At 47.5% G+C, this 19,212-nt stretch overlaps 1 protein-coding gene and 1 long non-coding RNA gene across 2 annotated transcripts in view; one reads left to right on the forward strand and one right to left on the reverse strand.

The window, feature by feature from the left end:
• Window positions 1-7,203, reverse strand: part of LOC127491437 (uncharacterized) — a 24,477-nt gene extending 17,274 nt beyond the window's left edge. Inside the window, exon 1 of the long non-coding RNA XR_007920101.2 lies at window positions 7,087-7,203. This is a non-coding gene — a long non-coding RNA (uncharacterized lncRNA). The remainder of the gene's footprint in view (window positions 1-7,086) is intronic.
• The window catches only part of GRIN2A (glutamate ionotropic receptor NMDA type subunit 2A), a 405,170-nt gene extending 387,733 nt beyond the window's left edge, over window positions 1-17,437 (forward strand). Inside the window, exon 14 of the mRNA XM_070065018.1 lies at window positions 6,226-17,437. Coding sequence (XP_069921119.1) covers window positions 6,226-8,010 — 1,785 coding nt within the window. The 3' untranslated portion in view covers window positions 8,011-17,437. The remainder of the gene's footprint in view (window positions 1-6,225) is intronic.
• The last annotated feature ends 1,775 nt before the right edge of the window (window positions 17,438-19,212 follow it).

The raw sequence follows: 19,212 nt of genomic DNA on the forward strand, positions 1-19,212 counted from the left end.
ATGTCAAGAGGGAAAGGCGCATGCATCAAAAAAATCCAGAATGTATGTTCAACCCAATGTAGACGACAGCAGAGAACACACATGATATAGTGAGTTTGTATGCAGTGCAGAAAATCCCTTTCCTGCACAGTACAGCACGTGTGTGCCGCTCAAGGTATGTGTGGCACAACTCGTCACCAGTAGACATATATATTTATTATATTTATGGGGTACTTTGTATACCAGGTTTTGTGTGAGAAGTTTCTGTTTCCCTTCTCATTTAATCTCCAAGCCAATCCTATGAGAGATAGATACTGCTGTTAGTCTCAGATTACAAATGGCAAAACTATAAGATCAAGGGAATTGCAGCCAGTAAGGTGGAACCACGATTGAATGCAGATGGCGTGACACCAGCCAAGGCCTGTGCTCTCCCACAAACAACAAACACAGCAACACAGCGGTCTCTACTACAAATGTACATGTGTGTGCAGTCCACGTCATACGTGTTCACACGTGGAATACAACCTGCCACTTACTGCATTGCAATCAGATCACCCATGCATACTGGGCCCGCACCTCTCCACCTAGTCTAATCACGCTGGCCATTTATTCAACCATTCAGCTACCCACTTCTCTTGTTTGCCCTCTGAGGTGCTTTGTTTTTGTTTTCACCTTGGAAGTGCTTGATGAATTAGCGGAAAAACCTGGTTAAAGACATCTAATTTTATTTGCTGGTGTTTATCAGGAAAAAAATTTAATAATTGCTTTGACATAAGCGTTCGGTCTTTTTAAGAACTTTCTAGATCTAGAAGGTACACATTAGCTTGGTGAGGAGGATTTATTTTCTCCATTCAGTTGCACTACAAATTTGGACTCTGCAAATACATATTTCCTAATTAGCTGATGGCATCTAAATACACGGATTGCTCTAAACTAACAACATGCATGCAGATAGCTAGGTGTTATGCCAACTTTAAACTAATTCTCCCAGCCAATTACTAAAAGTTTTCAGTATCCAAACAGTTCTGGGATCATCACGAGCAAATGCACACTGTTGCCTTTGCTTGTGAATCCCGCTTGTTTTTGGAAGAGTGTTTCCTTCCGCCTGAGACATCACGAAGGAGGCCAAGTTGATAGGATGATTATTATGAGAAATGAACGGAAAATTTCACTTCCTTTCCAAGCACACTGAGCAGTGAGGGGCAGGAAGGCTGGGAGACCCCGGGCAGCATGGGAACAGGTGTTGGTGGTGTGGTTGCTTCAAAGGCTGCAATTTGAACTTTGTCCTCTGTCTCCCTATGGGGTGGGGAGAGGGTCTCAGGTCCCATGGGAGCAAGGTTGCCACTTCTGCACTCCCTCAGGATCTCCTAGTCACCCTCATGGCTGTCTCCTGCCCCACAGATATACAAGACAAAAATAATTTCTTTTTAAATATAAGTGCAACTTGGTATATATGAATAGGGAGGCTTCATTCTTAAGGATAGTTTATAATTTAATAATGGTTTATTAGGGGGGACTCTGAGCAGGTTCAGCCACTGTTCTATGCCTAGAGGGACTCTGAGTTGCTTAAAAACAGTCCCTCCTTTTTGGTCAAGGGCTACCCGCACCTCAAAAAGCTTGTTTTCTGTGCACAGTGACACATACACCTTTTGACTTCTATGCTTACACAGGGCACAGCACACACACTGAAACATAGTGCATTCCCTGTGTGTCCACAGCCCATTTTTTATTTATTTGAAAGGCACAATTACAGAGAGGCAGAGGCAGAGAGAGGGAGGAGACAGAGAGGGTGATGGAGAAGGAGAGGGAGAGAGAGAGAGGAGAGAGGAAAGAGAGGGAGAGAGAGAGAGAGACCTTCCTTCTGCTGGTTCACTCCCCAAATGGCCACAATGGTCAGAGCTGTGCCTATCCAAAGCCAGGAGCCAGCAGCCTCTTCTGAGTCTCTCACATGGGTGAAGGGGCCTGAGGACTTGGCCAGTCTTCTACTGCTTTCCCAGGCCATAGCAGAGAGTTGGATCGAAAATGGAGCAGCCGGCACTCGAACCGGCGCCCATATGGAATGCCAGCACTGCAGTAGGCAGCTTTACCCGCTACGCCACAGCGCCGGCCCCAGTGGTCTCTTTCTTTCAGAGAACCTGCAGTGGGGAATTCCCAAGCAACATGAATGACACTGGCATTGCCTAAGGGCCTGGGCCAGGTGTATCCCCTCTGCCAACTCTAATCCTCGCCACACCCTGTGCGGCTGTTGTGATCACAGCCGTCCTGTGGATGGGAAACAGGTCCCCGAGGTTACACTGGGACCTTTTCAGCTTCACCTCCCATTTCCTTGGAACAACAGAACTCTTCTGACTTCATCTCCCACACCAGGAAAACAAAAAGGCATTAAAGAGAAAGCTTGTCTACTTATGCATGGCTGGGTCGTGTGCTTGACTCAACTTTAGAATTTAAGCTTCTCTCTAAGAGGTGCTGACCCGAGGTGCTTTGAAATTTACTTCTTACTCACGGCAGGTTGTTTTCTGAACTGAAGCTAAATCTCTTCCTTGTCAGTCATTCCTCTTGTGGTGCAGTGAACATCCAACCAGAGAACTTGAAGCTGTTATCACGAGGCAGACATGGACAATCCTACCCCTGGGCTCGACATCCCTTGGGAAGCTCCCAGATAATGCAACACAAATGCAAACCTGGGATATGTGCACTTTGGCACTGACATGGGAGAAGGCCTGAGCTCAGAGAAAACAATTATTTCATATTGGAGCCAAGTTCTTCCGTCATAGCCACGACCTTTGTCTTTTATGACTTACAGAAATGTATCCTCCTGCCCGTGGGATGCTCTTGGCTTCTGTTTTCTCTCCAAAATCCTTTCTCCTCATTTAAGTTTTATTTAAAATAATTTAGCTTTAACCTATTTACTTTCATTTTATTTGAAAGGCAGAGAGAGGGAAAACACAGAGATCTTCCATCCAGCGGTTCTTTCTTTAGATGCCTTGCTGGGTCCAGGTATTCAACCCAGGTCTCCCATGAGGGTGGAAGGGACCCTTGAACTTGATCCATCACCTGCCGCTTCCCAGGCTTGCATTAGCAGGAAGCTGGCATCAGAAGCGGAGTTAGGACTCAAACCAGGCCCTCCAGGTCCCTCCCATTTAGAAAAATACACTGGCTATCACCAGCCTGGATCACCTCCCAAAGGATGATCAATGGGAGGTGCTTTGGAGCCAACAGTTAGGGGGACGGCAGCAGTAGCCACCTTCCCAGTGAGATCTGACCCGGGGGCTTGGACACAGCATGGAACACACTTGGCTAACCACAACTGTGGCCAAAGTCAGACACTCAGGGTTGGGGTCCAGGCTTGAAGGATATAGGAGAAGAGTAGAGCCCTACAGATGAGACTGTTTTGAAGGGTCAGGTCCCCTCTGGGGGAGCAAAGCAAATTGCTGGAGCAGCACGTTGAGTGCCCCGTGCTGACTGTATGACTCTGAGCCCACTCAAGACCAAGAGGGCATCTTATTTCCACTATGCACAAAATGTAGTCAGAATCCATGAATAGCAGAGAAAAGAAAGGGAAAGCCATGCAGGGAAGAAGGACGCTCTTGCCAGGTGTTTATCTGCCTCCTGAGGTAGGGCTTGGCTGCTTATCTAGCCAGAAAACAAAGCGGCTCTCAGAACAGCAGGCATTTCGTGCACTGCTCCCTCAAGCTGGTGTGAAAGGAGGAGGAGATAGGGCCAGGTCGGAGGCGACCGAGCGGCACAACCCATTCCTGCTTGTTCAGCACCTGCGGCGTCAGGTGCTTTATTGGCATTAATCCATCTTGTCCTGGTGTCCACCTGAGGAGGATATGACTCCCACTTTACAGACATGGGAATAGAGGCTCACAAAGGTATAGTGGCTCATGTAGTCAAAGATGGAGACGGGGAGAGGAGACTCCCCCTGACTCTGTCCTACGCACTCCCGCTGCTCAGCAGCCATTTATTTAGAAGCTGAATCAGCTGGAGGAAGCTGTTATAAAAACCTCAATACAGGCTGCACCCACCACCGTGCCTCCTTCCCCATTTCACTGGGTGCATCAACGCCCGGGAACTGCCTTTGCTGTGTTGTGTCAGTCCCAGGGCAGTGGAGGATGAAGAAGCGGTCAGCAGCCACCCTCCTGTCTTCAGAAACAGAACTCAGCTCCCCAACCACATCCCTGGGCTCCTACAAAGACAAAGAAGGCCAGCTCAGCTGGGCAGGCAAGAGCAGCTGGCCGTGAAGGCGACAGGGCAGAGGCAGGCCTTGGAATCTCCAGGGGCAGGAGGAGGAGGAGACCTTGTTAGGATAGAGTTGCAAATTTAGAAAAAACAAAAAAGTAAGTGACTGTTGTCCTAATACTAACGACAGGAAGAGAGGACACAGACGGGGGCTGATTCTAACATACCGGAGACACCCTGATTGTCAGCACGGTAGCAGAGTGCCTCCAGGTCAGAGCACTAGATCATTATATTACTAAATTGAGCAAGGAAGACATGGGTTGACACGAAAGGTTACGAAACGCTGTGCTATGTGAAATGCACAGCCTATTTGTATGATGCCCACATCCACAGTCTGGCTGTGCCAGCATCCCTAGAAGCAACAGGGGGGAGGTGCAGCTTTGTACGTCCTAGACAAGGAGACTAATGATGAGGTTGTGGGAAGGGAGGGAAGGGCACGGTGCCAGTGCCTGGAGCCACATGGAGCCTTGACCATGGAGCCCTGGGGTGGAGAGGGTCGGAGGAGAAGCTCAGACTGGCAGCTCTTTTTCTGGTTGCCATTCCTTAATAGCCAGTGTGGAGACTGTCTCTAGAAAACAATAAGAAAAAGGCAGAAGCACTGCTGAGTTGAGGCTGTCACAGTTGCACCATCGCTGTGGGCTAAGCTTGTGCCCACCCATGGGACACCCATGGAGCTGCCATCATCAAAGTGGGTAGTGAGTGACACACACTTCACTGGAGTGCTGGCCAGTGTCTACAGCAGTTGGAAAATCTGCCTTCCAAACCCCCTTCTTGGGCTGGCATCCTATCAGTCTTGGGAGGACGAGGTCAAACCCTACAGCCTGGATCCGATGGTTTCCTTTAGGAACAGCTGCCTAAATCCAGGGTGGAGGTGGAGAAAAGCAGAGGAGGCCACAAATCAAAATGCCATGATGCCCTTTTGCCTGCTCCTGGAGCATGAGTCAAAAACTCTTCCCCTTGGAGGCACTAAACGGTTACTTTGTTTGAAGTGAAAACAGTTATTGTTACAACAGGAAGGAGTAGAAAGGGAGGAGAGCTGTAGATGCAGGTGCTTGTATTTGAGCTCCCCCCGGGGGGTCCCTGAAGTGTTCATTTTCCTGGATGGGTGTGAAGGTAGCATCACCATGTCATCAGCACTCTCTGCTGTTATTGCTAGTAGCTAAAATCACATCCTAACTGCATTGATCAAACCCAGGCACAAACACAAAGACTGTATTAAGTGGATTAAGTGAAAAAAGATCTAGAAGTTTGAGCCCGGGGGTTCAAAGTGTGTGTCTCTTCCCTGTCCCTTGGATCCTGTTTTCCGCTGTGATGACTATGACTTCACTCTCAGGCTACTGTCCCCACATGCTGGGAAGACCAGTCCCCTGGCACTTCGCCCTTTATCCACACATTCATATCTATCCCTCCAGAACATCTATCTGCCTGCCCTCACTTGGACATCCTGCCGTCCTTAAGTCCAGTGTGTTCACAGGGAAAGTATACTTTCTGGTTGGACTGCTCAGGTCACATGCTTTCATTGATAGCTTCAGCATACGTGGAGGGATAATTCTGGAAAAGAACTAACCATAGGTGATTCTTTTGCACTGACTTAGTTTGTCAACAGATAACTCTGTGGTGTCAGAACTTCAGAGATGATGCCGGGAGACTGTGATAAAGCACGGATAGGTGAACTGAGTGTTGGGAGGGTCGATGAAATATCCTGGCGGGCCAATTTGGAGTTGCTGACCCATGGATAGTTATATAAGCATCCACTGATAGCTTTTTACAAACTCCACATGTGACTCTCTGGAAAAGGGGTCCAGTAGTTCTGAGCCAGAGCAACAAGATAAACCCAATGTTTGACAGTTTATCTTGCAAACATTATCAAGATTCAGACTGAATGCCGCCATTTCTCCAGGGCTCCTATGAGAAGCAGCTCTCAGCTTTGCGGGTAAAGGTCAGGAGGGAGATGTGTTGCGTGTGCGGCTGCTGCTCATGGTGTTTTGTGTGACTCCCTCACAGGGCATCTACAGCTGCATCCACGGGGTGCACATTGAAGAGAAGAAGAAGTCTCCAGACTTGAATCTGACCGGGTCCCAGAGCAACATGTTGAAACTCCTGCGGTCTGCCAAGAACATCTCCAACATGTCCAACATGAACTCCTCCTCCAGAATGGATTCCCCCAAGAGAACTGCCGACTTCATCCAGAGGGGCTCCCTCATCGTGGACATGGTTTCGGACAAGGGGAACTTGATCTACTCGGACAACAGGTCTTTTCAGGGGAAGGACAGCATCTTTGGGGACAACATGAATGAGCTCCAAACGTTTGTGGCCAACAGGCACAAGGATAACCTCAACAACTACGTGTTCCAGGGGCAGCACCCTCTCACTCTCAACGAGTCTAACCCGAACACGGTGGAGGTGGCCGTGAGCACAGAATCCAAAGGCAACTCCAGACCCCGGCAGCTTTGGAAGAAATCCATGGAGTCCCTACGCCAGGATTCGCTGACCCAGAATCCCGTCTCGCAGAGGGAGGAGGGAACAGCGGAGAACAGGACCCACTCCCTAAAGAGCCCCAGGTACCTTCCGGAAGAGGTGGCCCACTCTGACATCTCCGAAGCTTCCAGTCGGGCCACCTGCCACAGGGACCCGGACAACAACAAGAACCACAAAACCAAGGACAATTTCAAAAGGTCAGCAGCCTCCAAGTACCCCAAGGACTGCAGCGAGGTCGAGCGCACCTACCTAAAAACCAAAGCGAGCTCCCCCAGGGATAAGATCTACACCATCGACGGCGAGAAGGAGCCCAGTTTCCACTTGGACCCTCCCCAGTTTGTGGAAAACACGGCTCTTCCCGAGAACGCGGACTTCGCAGACACCTACCAGGCCCACAGTGAAAGCTTCCGCAAGGGGGACTCCACGCTGCCGGTGAACAGGAATCGGCCGCCCAACAACGACCAGTACAAGCTCTATGCCAAGCACTTCACCTTGAGAGACAAGGGGTCCCCGCACAGCGAGGGCAGTGACCGCTACCGGCAGAACTCCACCCACTGCAGGAGCTGCCTCTCCAACCTGCCCACCTACTCGGGCCATTTCACCATGCGGTCCCCCTTCAAGTGCGACGCCTGCCTGCGCATGGGGAACCTCTATGACATCGACGAAGACCAGATGCTCCAGGAGACGGGAAACCCAGCCGCCCGGGAGGAGGCCTACCAGCAGGACTGGGCGCAGAACAACGCCCTCCAGTTCCAAAAGAACAAGCTGAGGATTAGTCGGCAGCATTCCTACGATAACATCCTGGACAAACCGAGGGAGATGGACCCGAGCAGGCCCTCCCGGAGCACAAGCCTCAAGGACAGGGAGCGGCTTCTGGAAGGGAACCTCTACGGGAGCCTGTTCAGCGTCCCCTCGAGCAAACTCTTGGGGAACAAAAGCTCCCTTTTCCCCCAAGGTCTGGAGGACAGCAGGAGGAGCAAGTCCCTCCTGCCAGACCACGCCTCCGATAACCCGTTCCTTCACTCCTGTGGGGATGACCAGCGCCTGGTTATCGGGAGATGCCCCTCGGACCCCTATAAACACTCACTGCCATCGCAGGCGGTGAATGACAGCTACCTGCGTTCGTCCCTGAGGTCAACGGCCTCGTACTGTTCCAGGGACAGTCGGGGCCACAGCGACGTGTACATTTCAGAGCATGTCATGCCTTATGCTGGGAATAAGAATAATATGTACTCCACCCCCAGGGTTTTAAATTCCTGCAGCAATAGACGTGTGTACAAGAAAATGCCTAGCATCGAATCCGATGTTTAAAATCTCCCATTGATGTTTCATCTGTAGGGAAACACACGTAATGGCCAGTGTTTCTGGAAGGGAAATGGTGGATGTCCGACGGCACCCAGCTATGAGGAAGAGGATTTAGGGAGGTATCTGTGTTGGCCGTTTGGCCCGTGGCTAGGCGCCATACTCTTCCACTCCAGGAATCTTGGGAGGCGTGTGCTGAGCGTGACAGATTTCAGATAGGTGAGTCCTGATCCAAAACCAGTAGAGCAGGCTCGTCTCCTGGGCATGCCTGCGAGGTGTGTTGGCAGCAGAGATGCCCCAGATGTCGATGGTGATGTCACTGTTTCCTGTATTCCAAATTCCATTCGGATCACTCCACCATGCAATTCCCTCGTCAGAAATGCCTAACGGTTTCTCTAATACAGATTAAGCAATATGGCATGCATGTAAATCTGACACAGACAAAATAAATTTCAGAATGCATCCGCACTGTAGCGAGATTGACATGTGCAAGAGATTAGGACATTTGGCTTGTAACAGTTTCAGCTTTCTTGTTATGCCTTCACCTCACACCCAGGCCCCACCCCAAGAGTAACAAATCCGTGTGTTCATGGTAACTCAGCCACCTTCATTCTAGCCCGTTTCCAAGACAGGTCCGGAGCAAAAGGCCAGAGGGACCCTCAGGCACAGAGCTACCAGGATCCCCTTGGAGGCTGACGTGTGTGTTTCTCTTGTCCCTGGCTGTGATGGTCTTGTTCAGAGCTGCATAAACTGAACACCTCTTTGTCTTCGATCTCTAAGTGTGGGGTCTTCTGTCTGTGACACGGCGGCCGTTGTAATTTATCCCGAAGACGCCCGTGTGTGTCAGTTTGCGTTTGTTCCCTTCTGGTGACAACTCAGGGTTGTATAGTACCTGTTACCCCTTCCCTCCCAGAGTGACCATAGCTCGTCCAGTCCCCGCCCAGCCATGTGGTGTCTCATCAGCTGTGTGTTGCTGTCCCCAGAGTTGTTAATGTGGCGACATGCGCCAACAGCCATATGTATACTGTGATCCGTGAGCAGTGCAGTGCCATCTGTCTGCCTCAGGCTAGCGCGGGGTTTAGGTTTATCTTCCTAAACACCGTAGAGTTCTGTTGGACAGAGTCTCCACCCCAGTCCACCCTCAGACTGAAGCCTTTAAGGGATGAGACACTCATGCCTCTACCCCAAGCCTTCTCCAAACCGCAGATGAACTTTGGAGGAACAGCTGGTTTCACTCTCCTGAGATAGAATTCTATTGGCAGCAAATGGCTTCACCAGTGCCAACAGTGGTACAGGAAGGATTCCTCAAAGCATTTGTCATTTCTGAGTCACCTGCACCATCCCATCCTTATTCTACACACACCTGCGCATGTGTGGCATGAAACGATACTCTTTTTTTTTTTTTTCTTAAACAGTTGGAGACAGAAGTGGGAATATTTATGCATGGGAAGCTTCTTAGCCCAGGGCCTCACTCATAAAGAGGGCCCCACAAACAGCATTGTTTTTCAGGTCAGGATTCGCTAGTTGAAATATCAAATATCATAAACCAACAAACAGTATGGAGCATCTTGCAACCGTCTGCTCCATTAGCGCATTTCAGAGGCGACCGGCCATCAGCATGGGCACCTCTGTCTGCGTGGTGACATTTTAAGCTCAGGAAGCCAGCTTGTCCATTTCCTGATTTCTTTGTGCATTTTTCTTTGGGTTCTTAGAGAGAAGGACAGTGTAGCAGGTTGAAACATTTTCCTGTTTGTTCTCTGAGCGTGTTCTGTTTTGAAAGTCATATTTTCCTGTAAGTGGACAGGGGCCAGGTATCATCCAGTGGTTCCTCAAGAATACGCCGAATGGCTTCATCCTTTGGGACGCATACCTGCTCTACGCTATGTGTATAATGACAAAAATTGGTTGCAATAAATTTCAGGGTCAGCAGCGAAGGGGCAGAGGAAAGCAAGGAGTGAAAGCACATCTTCCCATCATCTTTGAAAAGGCAGAAGGGACTGACAAGATGCTGATAACCAGTGTACTTGAAAATTATGCTGTATTTCCTGGATGCTGTATTGTGCTGCCCCGAGACCTAGCAATGCGGAAGCCTGGTTGGAAGGACCTTGGACAGTCACCCCAATTTCCGACCTTCAGTTTGGTTTCTCCGTGTGGTCTTTTCAGCTCTTTCTGCCTTTACCCTCCAGTAGCATTCCAGATTGGCATTCCTCAGCTGGGATCGCCTGCATGCCCTGGGCTGGCACGTCTCCACACGCAGTGATGTTTAATGCCTCCCCAGAATGCAGAGCAGCAATGTCATCAATCCAACGAGGCTTTCTGTCTTCGTCTGGTGTCTTCAAAACCCAGGGGTGCTGCTAAATGCCACAGAATCTCCAGGGTGAGTGCAAATTATACTCAGATTGGCCCCATGGATCAGAAAGCCGTCTGCTAATAACAGCATTATTTCCACTATCAGCCCCATACATCTCCGCACAAAGGAAGTGAGAATGTGGCTTTGGGAATAACCAACAGCCATGTAGTGAAAAAAAAAATACACTTCTTTTAATACCCAAAGTGTTTAAATAAATAATGGAATAGCCAGTGCTGTATAACAGATACACATTTTCCCTTCTCCTGGAATTCGCCGAGTCAGAAAAATCAGCCGCTGACCCCAGGATTGGTTTTCCAGTAGCAGATAACGATGTGGAGTTATTCAAAGGTAGTCCAAGTCAGCTCAGTTACCTGGGGAAAAAGAACAGTGGGACGAGAACTGCCCAACAGCAGATGGCACCCAGTGTGGGGGGCAAACGGGAGTTAGGGAGGAGTCCCGGTCCTCTGAGAGGGGTCGTGCACCAGAGCCCCGCTCGGAGACCTTGGAGTTGTTTGACCTGACTTAATGACTTCTCATGGACTCAGTGTTTTCCCCACTTGTGGGGGAACCCGCTGGCTACCAGGTGCAAATGGGATCCAGTAGTGGGGTTTCTATCCATGGCAAGTAGCTAGCAAGGACAACCAATTTAAAATAGTGTGTGTAAGAGAGTCACGGGGGGCATGGGTTCTACTCTGAGGAAGCTTCCGGAAAACAGTTGTCATCATCCTGACACTTCTAAGTTCTTAGGTCACCTTGGTCTCAATGCCTGGAGCATGAATGTCCCCAGTGGGTTTACCTTCCCCACAGTGAGACTCCATGAGTGGTGAGGGATTCTGATATCATTCCCCATTGCTGTTCTGCCTTCTGCAAACCTCCCATCATGCTAGCCAGCAGCAGGACTGAGTGTCTCACAGGCCGTGCTTGGTTTTCTCTTCTCTGCTCCATACGTTGCCTGAGAAGTTTCAGCACTTAGCTTTTCCAGGGAGAGCATTAAAATTCACCCATTGCGGCAAAATCTGTCAAATCGCTTCATGATTATTTTCAGGGAAAAAAAAAGAAAATTACACCTTGTTTACAAATGAAATGGTTTCATTTAAATGGGACCTGAGCCAAGGCGGTTAATTAGTCAAAAGATCCTCGGCAGTCATGTAGTCACACATTGTTTATTCTATTTGATACGTCTGCCACTGATGTGTGTTTAATATTCTGCATCCTTCTCAGGAAATGACAAATGCCCTGAATTCTTTGCAAATAGAGTTGCTAATGAAAAAGGAAAAAAAAAAAGTTGGTGTTAATTAAGTGGTGATTAAAAATTTATCTCCCTTAAACCCAAAAAGTGCAGCTTTAATAATCAGTTGTCATGTAAATAAATTCCTTGCACTGAAATCCCTTGTGGTTTAAGACCTAAGTAAATACTAATTTGAGAAACCTAAATGTCTTTCAGAGGAACTGAATACATCGGTAACAAAATGCACCTCCCTGTACTGTTTCTTTGTGCATAGCTGTCGTGCATGAATCCTTGTGGGAGGGGACACGAGTTGTTTCTGAAATGGGACATGTTGTATATCAACCATGGCTGTGGTAGACATAATTGAACTTCAAGAAAAAAAAATTGAGTAAGCGGGAACTAAATTCATTGGTTGGTATTCAATATGATTTATGGGTTTTCCATCAGGGCAGTTTTCCTTCTGAAAGTACTGTTTATTTTCACTTGAGTCAACATTAGACCTTTGTGGATACCCCATTGGTAAACAGGGTTGAGCGTGGTGGGTGAGAGAGCACGTGGTCTGTGCTTGGAAAGTTCTCCTCTTGGTTGTGCTTTGTCCACACACAACTGATTGTGTCAGACAAGGTCAACTTGCCCCACGAGATATGCGTCAGAGATGATCAAATGCCCCTACCCTGTGAATACATACATGTACACATGTATATACTATACATGCTTGGTTTCTATAGTTCACACATAAATGTATTATCCAGGTAAATTGTACATATTGTAAAATTTATGTTAAAAGTCCAATGGTAATGATGGTATTAACACATGGAAAACCCACTCTGGTTATTTTGATAGGAGGATATTTCTGTAAAGAGGACATTCTATTTTTTTAATCTCATTTCCAGGGAGGACGACAGAGCCCAAGTCGGATTTGGGTACGGTGTTCTTAACCCCTTCTTCCAAAAGCAAAAACTCAGACGTTGGGTGTGTGGAACAGGTGCTTCTCCTCACACTCACTTCTGAAGCACATACCTACAGGGACTTGTGTGTGATTTCTGGAAACGCAGCAGAGGGCGTAGCTTTCCTATCTGCACCCCTCATCCTCTCCCCATGCCTGCTCTGTTTGTGTGCCCAGAAGTACTGGCAGCCGAGTCTCAGCTGAAGGTGGCCGCCCTGAAGCATCTTGGAACAGAATTGGTTAGACTCTAGCAAGATTTGGGGAGGGGATGGAGGATGAGAAAATTAAGTCTGCAGAGCAGTAGTAACTGGCGTAAGGTTATCAACTTAGAGAGGACTGGAGCTGGAACTCGAACCCAAGATTTCGTGGTCCTGCTCCTGCCTTGATTCCCCCAGCAGACTGTCCCATCTGTAGGTTTCTGCCGTGATGACCCTCCTGAGTACCTCTGTACCAAGACTCAGAGAACCCTGTAGAACTGGCCTGGCTTGCTTTGCCCCATGCCCCGTGGAGCCCCAAGCATGCCTCTTTGAGTTTGGTTTTCCTTTAAGCTCCCTCACAACCCCTGTCTCAAGAGCCCTGGAGGGAAGAAAACCTTTTTGGGGGACCTTTGCCCAAGAAAGAACCAACGAAGGATCTAGTTTGAAACCTCAGACCAAAGCTGGAAGCTGGCAGTGATGCCTGAGAACAGAGTTCTGTCTCTCCCGTGCTGAGCAGGAAGCAAGCACGTGGAAAGGACCTCGCTTGGTATCGCTCTGCCCTAAAGGCCAGCTTGGGGCTGGGCAGAAGCAAAGGGGATAGAAAATACATTCTTTTCTCATAGGAAGTTTATGGTTTAGAAATCCAGTTCCCTAGTACAAAAATAAATAAATGAGGACCCATGAAATGCAAACAGAGAATAACCAGTAAAAATTAGAAATAATAAAGTCATTGAATTAATCTGATTCATGGTCAAAGTTTTTTTTTTTTTTTTTTTTTTTTTTTTTTAATGCATCACCCAGGCCTTTGAAGTAGCTTCAGGGAACAGGGTTGATGTTCCCGGAAATATCCTTGACTGACTCACTCCTCCTTTGAGAAGGGTCTTAGGAAACCCAGGTACAGCTACACAGGCGCTCAATCTCACTGTTCTACCTTTGTGCACAAAGCAGGCTTGGGTCTGGTTCCAACCAGTTCCCCACGCCTCACCGGATCATGCTTCTGCCCAGCTCTGCTCATCACATATGCTTCAGGGAAAAAAAAAAGTTGAAAAAAGCCCTCAAAGGATTAGAAACAGACCATGGTGTCAAAAGTAAATGTTTCCTGAGAGCTTTTTGTTTGGTGTCGGTTTGGACTTGGGAAGAACACTCCTGACAGTCCAGGGTATGAGCGTATCAGGGAGAGGAGGAGGGAGAGTTCTTAGTTGAGCCCCAAGTGCCTACTGTTGTGGCTGGTGAAGAAAAAGATAAAGTGGGACAGGGAGATGCCAACAGGAGTGGAGAATGTTTCAGAAAAGAGGATGGGGTGCATATGGAGCACTTTTTTTTTTTTTTTTTTGCTGTCAATTTCATTCTGCGCATTATTGGAATGTTAGATGCTTTGCTTATGACAAGGATGTGCCACGGGTCTGCACCTGAATTTGGAAATGCCCGTTTCTGTCCACACTGTGTGTAGACTGTTTCCTAGGATAGTATAGGCTGTGATCTTCAAAGTAACCTTAAGATAGAAGGAGGATCACTCCCATATTACAGGTAAAGAAACTGAGGCTCAGGTTGTTCTCAGCTTTGTCGGCAACAAGAGCTAGCTAACGAATCCTTAATGTGAGATTAAATCCTCGAAGTGCCAGACCTCCTCCTGGGAGGTCAGAGGAGGGATATGCTATTTTGAGGCCCCGGGGCTTCCTCTTGAGTGTCAGGACCTGTGATGAGGAAGTGCTGGTGTCCTACCCTTGGTCGTCTGGTTGGATGTACCGAGGACTCCTGGGGTCTCCCTGCTGTTTTCTGTCCCTTCGACGACTTAACACGGTTTGTGTCTCCCCTCTTCCGTATGCTTGCACTTAGCATTTCTCTTTTTGGTTCTTGGGGAGTTATTTTCTCTACTAAGCATGTGCCTAATCTTAAATATCCCTTTCCAAACCTCTCTTTGTATCAGTCAACATCAGGGCTAATTCCATTAAATATATGTACATAGTATGCTTGCTCGCTTGCTCTCTCTCACACACACTGCCTTGTGGCCCTCCTTCAAAGCTCTCCCTAAACATTGTTGCCCCATTTTCAAAGAGGTCATGTTCATTGCAAGGTGACTGTCTCCTCTTGTTGCACTAACATGTTTGGTTAGCTTTGCCAGGCGGCGAGTGTGAGGCTGAGAGCTGGGACAGGGAGTAGGGAATAGATTTTTGCACAAATGAGCTGTGGTGGTCGGAACGGCTGAGGGCCAGCTATTAAATGTTGTTGTTGTTGTTGTTGTTGTTTTACTTCTTGGTCTGCTGTTTCCAAATCGCCTTAGAGATGCTTTGCTGGCCACCAGCATCAGGAGAACTGTGGAACCACTGAATGTCTGTCTGGTTTGTCCTGTCAAGAGTGTCTGATTGGAATATTTCCATCAAGTTTACTAGGAGCCCAGAGTGACCTTGTGCTGAATGCATTCTGTGGGCAAAGCCACTGAGCCACACATGCCTTTCTCCACCCCGCACTCCTGTCTAAGCCACACTGCTTGCTTTCCTAGCATTTATATTTACTGTGAAGTGGGGGCACCCTAGGCCCATTTCATAGATGAGGAAACTGGTCTGGGATTTGAAGGAATGTTTTTCTGGAAGACTCCGTTCATTAATCCTAGTTGGTCAATGAACCTAACCTAAGCACCCTAGCCCTAGTTCCTGAGAAAAATTCCCCAGCCCTGTCTGTCTGTGAAGCTGACAGTCAAATGTCTAAAGACAGAAAGGTTGTTACTATTGAATAGTCACTTTGATATCCTGTTATTGGGTCTACAAGTTCATGACAAGGCTCTCCCAGGGATGCTGGACCATGCAGGAATGGAGCGGTCCAAAGAACAGTTTGGCCGGTGGTGTTTCTTCTCGAGCCGTGTGTCAAAAAACACGCAGCTCTCCAGGCAACCTGGAACCAAATTGTTCAAAATGGAGTCATTGCTCAGATTAACTTCCTCAGATAAGGTGTCAGCTGACTGCAGAAACAAAGAAGGGGAAACTGAGATTATCATTAATCCCTCTCATGTACCATGTCAGTGGGTTGGCACTTTAGTGATCCTAGAACATTCCTCATTAGCGGTAGCCCTGGGTCATAACCCCTTCCAGTTAATTCCCTTTCAAACCTTTGGGAAGGATTTATGACAAACCTTTAAAAGGATATTAACATAACACATAGCCAATACCACAGCTGCCTTTTAAATTAATAAGGTTAATTGTTCCCCCAGCAAATATAAGTTTGTCTTTGGCATTTTAAATGCCTCTCATTGATCTGACATTTTGGTGTTTCAAGCTTTTAAAGGGCTCAAATCAAAGACTATTGATAACTGAGCAAATAGCAAAAGTCCCGAAATATAAAAATGTCATCAATTTTTCCATGAAAAACAATCACAAACTTTTGAAATCAATTGAGGTTTTTACATTAGCCATCTAAAGTTTATTGAATTATTTCCATTCTCAGTCAAGCTAATTCAAGTGAATGAACAGTATTGATTTTTTAAACTTTTTTTTGTCCTAAGTTTTTAGGTTTGTAGACACAGCCCTGGGGCCATCGCCACTGTGGAAAATGCTCTAGTTAAGAAATAAAAATTGAGATGACAGACACAAGTGCTTTGTGAAAGTTCTGATGGATTTGGGAAGGTGGAAGCAGAATTTGTAATGTTCGTGTTCCCCCAGTTTTCCACTGGGAAAGGATGTCAGATTGCCTATTTTTTGAAATAAGATATTAGGTCAAGAATAACATATTCATGAGAAACACTGTTGCTGCTCCACACAAGCCATTACATGGCTAAATGTGGCTCGGATACTTTCCAAGCCCGAGGGTCCCCCAAGATTTCCTTTAGCAGTTGTTTTTTAACTATGAATGTTAATCTTGTTCCCCTGCTAAAGCAAATTTGAAAGCATATTCTTGCCAAATTAAGCAGAATTCACCAGAGTTTATATCACATTGGAATGTTTGTATGTTGATGTAGAATATCTATGTATGTATGTACTTCAAGCTGAATATTCAGAAAGAATTTGGTGAGTTAATTGGTGGCTTGAATAATAAGCAGATCGTAAAAAACTCATAACTGATGACCTCAGACAGAAACAGAGAGTGAACAATCCACTTTTCACTCACGCCGTAAGACCTGTTGGGTGATACCCGAGCTGGTTGCTGCCCACAGGGGTTTTTGGATGAAGCAGCTCCCACATAGACGGTGTGTGTCTGAGTCCCTTTTTACCCAAATGTGGATGGGATTGAACTCCATTTGCAGAGGGTTTCCATTCACAGCCACATTCAAACACTGTCTAAAACCCACATCAGGACTGGCTCGATGTCTTGTGTGGTGGAGCCCAAAGCAAGCTGTGTGCTCCCCTCACTGGTCTTCATTGGGGAATAAATGTTCACTTACCAACCACAACAGTTTATACCTGTCATGTTTTAATCCACTGCATGAGGAAGTGCTAATAACTGTATTAAATATTTCCAAGCATAGCTACAAAACTACACGTTTGCTTAACACCTTTCTATGATAGAGGAAGTAGATACTCTGGTTGTCTTCTTGTAGTACGTCTTTTAATTTTGTTCAATGTGTTATCAACTGTTTTAAGGAATGGGGTTTGAAATGTGTGTGCAAGCTGACGTGTACATAATTCCCGGGGCGACAGAAGTGCCCGGTCATATGGTGTAAAAATGTAAATACAGGAAAATTTCATTTTTCTAATAAAGATAATTTCTGCCAATTGATATGAAAATGAGAAAATCGTGTTGTGTTCTCTGTTGTTGTCAGGGGCCTTGTGTCTGTACAAAGGGAAAACAACTTGACTTCTCCCGTTGCAGTGCAGGGATGAGGAGAGAAGCGTGGAGTTGGGCAGACCCCATGGTTGGCACCAGGATTCCAGCTGCAGCCTTGGTCGCTGGTCCAGCTCTGGTTCTCTCTTCCCCTGTTTCCGTAGTGGCAGCCTGACCCCTGATGACTTTCTGTGTATGACATACGCAAGGCCCACCAGTGCTTGCTGTGCCGGGAGGAAGCAGAGCCCCCAGCCCCCCTTCTCTGCCTCCTAAGTGATGCCTGAGCTGCTTCCTCCTAATGATCAGTCACAACACAGTGCTTGTTAGCAGGCATCCCACGGCGTTCCTCAGCCCAGGAAATGGCACTGCGGCTGATCTGATTCCGCAGGTCAGACACCTCCACTCCTCTTGCTGCACCCCGCCTTGCATCCAATCCACTGGCCAGCCCTTTCCGCACGACCTCTAAAGTGTACTCAGGGTCCATCTACATCTGATCACTTGCACCACTAGCCATCGCACGTTCCATCATCTCCAACTTGTGCAACTGCAGTGGCTTTCCAACCCATCTACCAGCTTCTGCCCTTGCCCCCGTATCTACCATTTCTCCAAACACAAGACAGGACAATCTTTCCCAAAACATGAATTGGAGAACAGGACTCACCTGTACTCAGGCATTCAGCACCTCTGGATTGCCATGAGAATAAAAATCCAAATTCTTTCTCATGACCAGTAATGGTCTGCCTGGTCTCCTACCTCTTCTATGGCCATTCTGCACACCTCCCTCCAGCCAGACTGAACTTCTGTTTCTAAAAAAAAAAAAAAAAAAAAAAAAAAGCCAACCCAGTACCTCTGCACTGTCTATTGCTTCTCTCATGTAGCTCTTCCTCTAGATCTTTCCATGACTTCCTGTATCAAATTTAGGGCTCTGTTTAAATGTCTCCTCAGAGAGATGTTCTCTGACCATCTTAGCTTAAACAGGACCTTTCCTATCATTCTTTATCACCTTACTGTACTTTGTTGTTCCATATAGCGCTTGTCACTACCTGAAAACTTTTCACACATTTATTATTATTCATTATGTGTCTTCGTCACTGACTAAGTTTTTGGTTGACCTCAGTGACTGTTCAACACCCAGAGTACAATGCAGTGTCTGGCACATGGTGAGTGTTAGGTAGATATTGTATGGAATGGCTGGGTATCAGGAGAGAGGGAGGGGTAGCAGTTGATGGATGAAAAATAGGTTGGCTAGATGGATGGACAAATAGAGGAAAAGGGTAAGTGCATTCACTGATGGATGTGTGGCTCAACAGAGCCCGAGCACGGTGGATGTCTGAGGCTGGATGGAGAGAGGGGTCCTTTGGAACAGGGAGTTCCTGGGCTGCGTGTTCTTCCTGTCTTGATTCCTGGACACTTATGTGAGAAGGTACACACTTTTCCCTTCGAAGTGCAGGCCCACATACTGGTAAGTAAGGGTATGTTCTCAATGAGGGGGAAGGCGTGAGAACACCCTTTGCCCCTCCTCAGCCTCCCCTAATCACTTCCACATTTCCTGGTGACACTCAGAGGGAGGTTCATGAGGGCTGCCATATTTACCAAGCCCTGCAGGCCCAGGACACATGTGGAAGAGTTCGTGGAACCCCACTGAAAGTCACATGTGAGGCCATTACCAGGCTCTGGCAGGGGCAGTAGGATTGGAGGAATAACCAAGTTTCTAAGTTTCTCAGGATCCACACGTACA

This window comes from Oryctolagus cuniculus, chromosome 19, assembly GCF_964237555.1.
Source record: "Oryctolagus cuniculus chromosome 19, mOryCun1.1, whole genome shotgun sequence".
Taxonomy (NCBI): domain Eukaryota; kingdom Metazoa; phylum Chordata; class Mammalia; order Lagomorpha; family Leporidae; genus Oryctolagus; species Oryctolagus cuniculus.